The sequence below is a fragment of the Empidonax traillii genome, unplaced genomic scaffold, assembly GCF_003031625.1.
Source record: "Empidonax traillii isolate 1590-97213 ecotype Southwest subspecies unplaced genomic scaffold, ASM303162v1 scaffold627:size381796, whole genome shotgun sequence".
Taxonomy (NCBI): domain Eukaryota; kingdom Metazoa; phylum Chordata; class Aves; order Passeriformes; family Tyrannidae; genus Empidonax; species Empidonax traillii.
The window spans coordinates 295,800-303,202 of NW_020955820.1; the positions used below are offsets into that span (position 1 = coordinate 295,800).

At 43.0% G+C, this 7,403-nt stretch overlaps 1 protein-coding gene across 6 annotated transcripts in view; it reads right to left on the reverse strand.

The window, feature by feature from the left end:
• FGFR2 (fibroblast growth factor receptor 2) overlaps nt 1-7,168 on the reverse strand; it is a 77,713-nt gene extending 70,545 nt beyond the window's left edge. For 2 of the 6 annotated variants that reach the window (XM_027898882.1, XM_027898881.1), the window contains exon 1: nt 4,644-4,907. In XM_027898882.1, the coding sequence (XP_027754683.1) occupies nt 4,644-4,818 (175 nt within the window). In that variant the 5' untranslated portion in view covers nt 4,819-4,907. Of the gene's footprint in view, nt 1-4,643; nt 4,908-7,150 lie in introns of those variants that run through there. The other 4 variants (XM_027898885.1, XM_027898884.1, XM_027898880.1 and 1 more) reach the window with 4 other exon arrangements.
• Nucleotides 7,169-7,403: the final 235 nt, after the last annotated feature.

Below are 7,403 nucleotides of genomic sequence, written 5' to 3' on the forward strand. Positions count from 1 at the left end.
AAAAAAAAAAAAAAAAAAAAAAAAAAAAAAAAAAAAAAAAAAAAAAAAAAAAAAAAAAAAAAAAAAAAAAAAAAAAAAAAAAAAAAAAAAAAAAAAAAAAAAAAAAAAAAAAAAAAAAAAAAAAAAAAAAAAAAAAAAAAAAAGAGAAAAAAAATAACTAAAGGAATCCAATTCCTAAAAGTTCATAACTTTTGTACCCTTTCAAAAAGCTGCAACTGTGTGGCAGATAAGCATAAAACATGCAATTATTTCTGCTACTCTGCAAAACAGTTGCCACCGACTCCCAGTGTTTCATCAACAGGGACTGTAAATAACAACCCTCCCCATGCCCAATTAGTTTGCAGCTCAAGACCATGCCCCTGCTAAAGCACTGCATGTTTTAAACACAGAATGGACACATTAAGACTGATTTCATCTGGCTGCTTGTACAATTCCCCAGAACCTCAGCTGGCAAATCCTGTACTGGGCCAAATAACTTACTGAACCAGATCCCTGAAAGGGCATCCAGCCCTCACCCGAAGCTGTGGGGATGTCACATTCCTCCCTAATGGGCTTTGATAATTGCCCTTCCTTAAAATGAAATTAAAAGTAAAATAAATTAAAAAGATAAAGCCAACTCCGATTTAACTAATCAGTTTTAATTATTCATTTGACTTGCAGATATGTCAAAGCCACTGTTCTTGTTAAAAGAAAAAAAAAAATAGAGCCAAAACAAAACAGCAACGAGGGTGAGTGAACTATTTGCTTTATTTTAACTCCCAGATTGGAAGCAGCATCCTGGTGCTTCGACCCTGCCCCTGTCCATGGAAGATGATGGCTGTGCAGGGTCACCTGTCAGCAGGGTGGCACTGCCTGGAGAGGATCCATGGGGGCACCCCAGGATGGAGAGCACCCTGCTCCTTGTGGGACATGGGGGACAGCCCATCACCACTGCATTCCCTCTCCCTGGGAGGACCCCACAAAATCCCACATCCTCATCCAGGCAGCTCACAGTGGCTAAAAGGGATCTCCAGGTGGACTGTGCTGTGACGTTCATCTTTAAGCACTGTAAGCATTTTTACAAAAATTAGGGCATTTCGCTCCCGTTATCCAGCATTTTCACAAAAAGGAAGCCACTGCACCGAACATGTTTATATTTGTGTGTTGTTTACAGCCAGAAAACGCTTGTGAGCGAGTTAAAACCCCAATGACAAGTTGTTACTCGCTTTGGATTCCACCACAAACACTCTGTCACCCATTAAAGGAGGTCTCTCTCTCTCTCTCTCTCTCCTTCCCCACTGCTCCAAAATACAAATTCAAGGCCATTTTGAACCATCGTGTTTTTCACAGGGCACAGAAACAGCCTGTGCCTCGTGGAAAGCTTAAATTAATCTTCTGAAACACGACCTAAATTAAAAGAACTGCAACACAACGTCACTACAGCGAGTGGGTGCTCCAAGGACAGCGTCAAGGCACTGCACGTGGTGGTGGCGGCGGTGGGGGAAGAGACCAAATTAGCTCCCCAGCACAACGATAACACACAGCCTGGGCAAGGGAAGGTCAAGGGAGAGCTTGCTATTTATCAAATGTATGTCTAAACTAATTATTCAGCTCACAAAGTAACCCTTCAACCCATGTGTGCGGTCAGAGCCCTGGTGAAATGTTGGCTATCATCAAAGGCCCCCACAGCCTGGGCACACACACAGACACGCAGAAAGGCTCCTTTGTACACACTGAGGTGGGTTTGTTTCTAAGTTTTAGGAGCAGAGAGTTTTCACGCTCCCTAGGACAAAAAACATACGTGTAAACACGTGATGCCAGATACGGTTTGAGGGCTGAGAGTCCCCACACCAGCTCCTGCAGGGTCCTGTTTCTGCTCACACTGAGGAACAGCCTCGGGTTTTACCATCTCTGCTTAAGGAAAAAAAAAAAAAAGCACCACACTGAGACCCACCACACTCAGGGTCCAGCCCTCAGTGAGCACCCACGATATCAGCACCAACCTTATCAATCGCAGCGGCTCAGAGTGCCATTTTCGGTGCTAATACTTGCATATGGACCACAGTAATAATATCCAAGGGTCACAGATGGATATTTATTTGTTCAAGATTGACTGCATATAACCAAGAGTACCTTGATGCACGACATCTTGCACATGTCCCGCACCTACCCGTGCAGCTGATTGCCCTACTAGATAAATATTGCTCATACTAAAGCACATAATTAACCAGATACCACGAAGAAAATGATTGCAAATATCCCTAGAGTTATGTTTGGCTGAGAAAAGGTATATTCTCTTAGGTTACAACCTAAGGAACAAAGAGCCACCATCCTAATTCTTGGTAATGTTGCAAACAGCTTCTCCAATATTCTGAGTCACTAAGACAATAAACAATAACAATAAAAGCATCTAACAGAAAAAGAAAAGGAAGACTCAGGAACAGAACAACATGTGTCACCAAAGGTCATGGCCCTGCTGACCTTCTCAGCTGGTATGAAATGTCATAGCTCTAATGACTGCACAGTCAGCAGCCCCACTGAAAAATTTACATTATTAGAGCACCTGACCCCCCAGATTAGCTGTGGCCAAAATGTTTTGGCATTTACTAAATTAAAAGAGAAGTCTGCTTTGTCTTTGAAGAGATTATGTGAAGGTTTTGGTTTTTTTTTTTTTTTTTTTTTTGGATTTTGGCTGGGAGAGCTTGTGGGTGGCAGTGACAGAACCCAGAGAAGGTGATTGTGTAAAAACTTGGGTTTGTTTTGATTTTTTTTAAAAGGGGTTTAACAAAGCACATAAAGGAGGTTTTATTTCCCAAATCTCAGATATAAATCCCACACAATTCCCTGTATTTTGCAGCATAAAAGCTTAGTATGCCATTAACTTACAAGCGCTTTCTGATTTTTTTTTTCTTATTTCTGGTAATGATTTGGGTTCTCACATCTAAAATTGTTTCATGTCAGTAACATTCCTGCCCAGGGAAGAAGTTTTAAATCCCTTTTAACAATTTACTCTTTGATAAAACCCAGATTCTACCCCCTCCATATTCACTGTGGAAGAAACACATATTTCTAAAATGTGCTTTCTGAGACAATAAAATCTATTCTTTCACTGAAGAGTTGAAAAATTATCAGGCATCATTCAAAAAATATTACTCTTCTTCCCATAAAATACCCCACCAATTCTGCAATCACATTCTTTCCAACTTAACCCTAAAACTAGGGGACCTCACTACAAAGCTAGTCTGAGACCAGAGTTATTCATGATTTTGTCATTCGCCTGAAAAGCCAAAAAGGCACCAGATGTTCAATTAACAAATCATACAGCAAGTGGTGATGAGAGTTGGGCTTCTTTTTTTTTCTTTTTTAATTCTCAAGTTACCTTCAAAAGAAAAAAAGAAAAAACAAACAAAAATCTTTGCTATCAACAATCTCTATGGCTGACAGATGACAGTATCGCTACACTTCATGAGCTTTTTTTCAGGAATGCTTGCTAGGGAAGAGGGCTCATCATCTCTAAACAGTTCATCCCTTGCCATCAATAAAAATGTACTTGGAACGAGCTCCAAAAACGTGTTAGCTGGTGGTGTCTATTTTTAGAGGCAGAGGATAGAAACAAATAAGTTTTGCGTGAAAACATAATCAAATAAAAACCAAGCTGCACTCGTGGACATGAGCAGCAGGATGGGTAAAGGCCAAAGTCTCTCCAGCAAGCTCTGCCAGACCAGAAATGCTCTGTGGACCACCAGCTTGAGAGTTATTAGAACTGTAATCACTTCCCAAAAGACAGATAGAACCTTATGAAGGAAACCTCACTTGCTCCCCCCCCGGGGTGCTCAAAGAGCAGGAAAGATGCAGCACAACACTGTAAAAACATTCTTAAACACAATCAGCTCGCAACAATAAAAAAAGCAGCCCTTCTTCCCTGGCTCTTCAGAGAAGGAAACCGCTTTGCAAAGCTTGAGGAACAGATAAACCTACAAGAACATACCAACAGGTGCAGGCCCAAAATAGGAGATTTGATCAAAACACCTCTTCCCACGTGAAGGTCTCAATCAGCCTCTCACAGTAATAAACTTAAGCTATTCAGATCTCAGCATTTACGCTTCCAGGACTTGCAATCCACACACGTCGCACCGACCGGGCTCGGGCATTGACAGCAAGAGGGAAATTCTGTTCTGAGTGCAAACACCAACAAAGCCGCACTTCTGCAGAGTGCCTGGCAGAACTAAGCATTCAGGCCACACCATCAAAAACCAAGTTCTTTGGACTTCTCGGGTTGAGACAACGACAGAGACCCGCAGCCAACTCATCCGCTGAGCTCCTGGACGCAGCGACACGCGACGCATGTGTAAAGCGCAACAAGACCGGTTTCCTTAAAGGCCCATTCCTGAAAACTTTCAGCCATACACTCTGATTGTACAACGTGATGACGGTCCCGAGTGAAATCACTGACACCACTTGCTTGCATAAGAATAAACAAACGCGTGCTTGTACAAACACGGCCCGTGTGGGAGCAGGGAGAGTCAAAAAACACGACTCTCCAGGGCTCGTCTGTTACTCGCCTCAGATTTACCAAAGCACAGGTGATGTTGTCTCCTATTTCAGGCGTTCAAGCATTTAAAACTAACTCCTTTTCAAGAATTAAGGGTTCTAGAGCGATTTACCTTCGGGTTCCACCGTGGTGTCTTCCACAACTAAATTAAACGAAGGTCGAGCCAGGCAAAGTCCAACCATGGTGACCACCACCAGGCAGATAAGGCAACCCGAATCCCAGCTGACCATCTTTTTAGAGTAAATTCTTGGTCCATTTCCATAGCTCCATGTGGACTTTAATCCCATCTGAGCACCTCTAGAGAAGCATGGAGAGAAAGCCGTGCCTTCGGCCAGGGTAGTGCCTCCTCCCTTGGAACAACGGCGGCTGCTGTGGGGAGGAGAGAGATTTAACACCGTCAGCAGAAACATCTCACAACACAGACCAAAAGAACTTCATAAAGCCTCAAACAGAGCTGAGGTGAGAGAGGGAGGGGAAGAGGAGGACGGGGAAAAATAGTTTTCCAGCTTCAAGAATATGTGAAAAGTGAGTGACTTTTCATCTTCTGTTAGCAGTTTCCATCATCACCTGAGGCGTAACCAAGTCCTCCTTGTTTTCACAAAATCACTTCTCAGCACATTATTTAGAGAGCTATTTTACTGACAGAAAAACATACAGGTTTAAAAAAAAAAAAAAAACACGAGAGGCACACACATGTGCAGGCACATAACCTGTAATGCTCCAAAATTACCACAATTATACAAATTATATTCCTGTTATTGTTTGAAGGTTTATGTAAGTTTGCCTTGTTTTTCATTCCTTCACCTAGGCGGTTCTGCAGCCAGCTGAATTTACAAGAATTCAGTAATTTTCCACAAGAAAAACAGTTGAAAAATTATACTCCTTAGACTTGGAAAAATCTGTAAAACTTTATTTCACCTCAGGACTTCCACAGCTGCCCTATGGATGTACCTTCTTCTGACTCGGTTCAGTGTCCTTTTAAAGCCCAGAGTCCTGAACAAGTGAAAGGCTCTTATCTTTGCAGTCATACTGGTTCCCTCCACCACATTACAGGCATTTAAAATCTGTATGAAGTATGGTACAGATTGCAGTTTCGTGGGAGACCTGCCCAGCATCATTTTCCATCCATACATGCCAAGCTGTGTGGACAAACATTTCTTTTCTCCCTCTCTCAATGATGCCTATTGATATATATATTTTTTTTTTTCAACAGGGGGAAAAAAGGTCTATTTTATTCACAGGCAAAACTGATTTCAATTAATGGAGTTAACTGGTAATCCAGGTATGGGCTGATGGGAGAGAGAAGTGGCAGCAAAGTATCTGGCACTCTCTTCAGGGGACCCTGTTGCCCCTAGACTAAGATGCCAGGTGAGGGTCAGAAGAGCATCCTCCTCACAGGGTGATTAAACAGCTCAACCAGAAAATTAGACCTGATTTTACGCTTCAAAAATGAAAGATGGCAACGCTCAGTAGATGGATAAAACAAGTAACTGCAGCAATTGCTCTCATCTGGTCAATGATTCATCTTAGATGTGATGAAACCCAACTGAAAATTAGAGAGCACTTGGCTTGGAGGAAAAAATAACAGAAGACCTCTTTTTCCCTCCTGCCCTCACACTTAAGAATTTAAAAACGCAGGGAGTGTAGAAATAAAGTCAAGACTTCTCCAAACTCCTTGCCATTTGGATGTGGAGTGCTACCTCAGCACATAGAAACAGGGACAAACATTCTCCCCTCAAAAAGCCAACCATTAAAAAGTTGATTCAGATTGTATTAGCCTTCTGCTACCTGCTGCACACAAAGCTCACAGCGCTAAGGACAGAAATGCTGTTGAGGCATCTTTTATCTTGGATACTACATAGAGTAACTTCTGGAGTCGGTAGTAACTGATTTTAGATGACATAAACAAGGCACTTGGGGAAAATAATTAATACACGGTAGTCCAGGTGAATCCCTGATACTTCAGGGCAAGCTTTATTCACCTCAGCTGGTATCACCTCAAAGCTCTCTCCCTGCTTTCGAGATTTTAGCACAGAAAGAGCATCCCACACCACAAGCTAGCAACTACTATGAAATCTCCAGTGAAAACACCACCAGACCACTGCACAAACATTTGCAAAGAGCTTGCCGGGCCCTTCTGTAAATAAGCACAGAGCAGGTGTAGAGCTGAAGAGAGCTCTGTCTCTGGGACCGGTCTGTGCCCGGGGAAGGACCAGAGCAGCCCCCCCTGGATGCTGCCACCCAGCTCAGCCTCCGGCCCCACCTGGTCTGGCAGCCACAGCTCTGCAGCTCAGTTTATCCAGCTGTAAAGTGGGTAGAAACCCCTAATTAACAGACTGGATGTAATGCTGATTTAATTTCCATACATCATCCTGTAAGCCCCGCTTAAAGGCTATGCCTGTAAATGCAGAATTCAATCACGATTTTGCAAAAGGAAAACATACCGGAACGCAAGCATATATTCTAGACTCCAGCAGCTCTAGCTCCACCGAGACTTCTGCTATTTCAGATCTTCAGACTACAAAAAAATGCCACTGAAAGCATGTTTATGGTTCCTACCCTCCTCCTAAATCCCGAAGTGCAGCACAAGCCTCCTTGGCCACGCCAAGGTCTCCTCACCTGAAGATTTTTGCTGGCTTCTGCACCTGAGCATCTGCCAGCAGAAGGAAGGGACTCCTCACCCCCAGGGCAGCACAACACTCACTCAAAATCGTAGCTTGCAAAGGTGCAGCAAAGCAAAAATCAGAGCTCCGGACCCATCCGTGGAGCCAAGCCCCTTTCTACCACCGCAGCAGTGACCAGGGTTCGAGGATTGCCCTTTCCCCAAAAGTCCGATAAAGATGAAAAACCAAATTCTTTTCATAGCTTAATT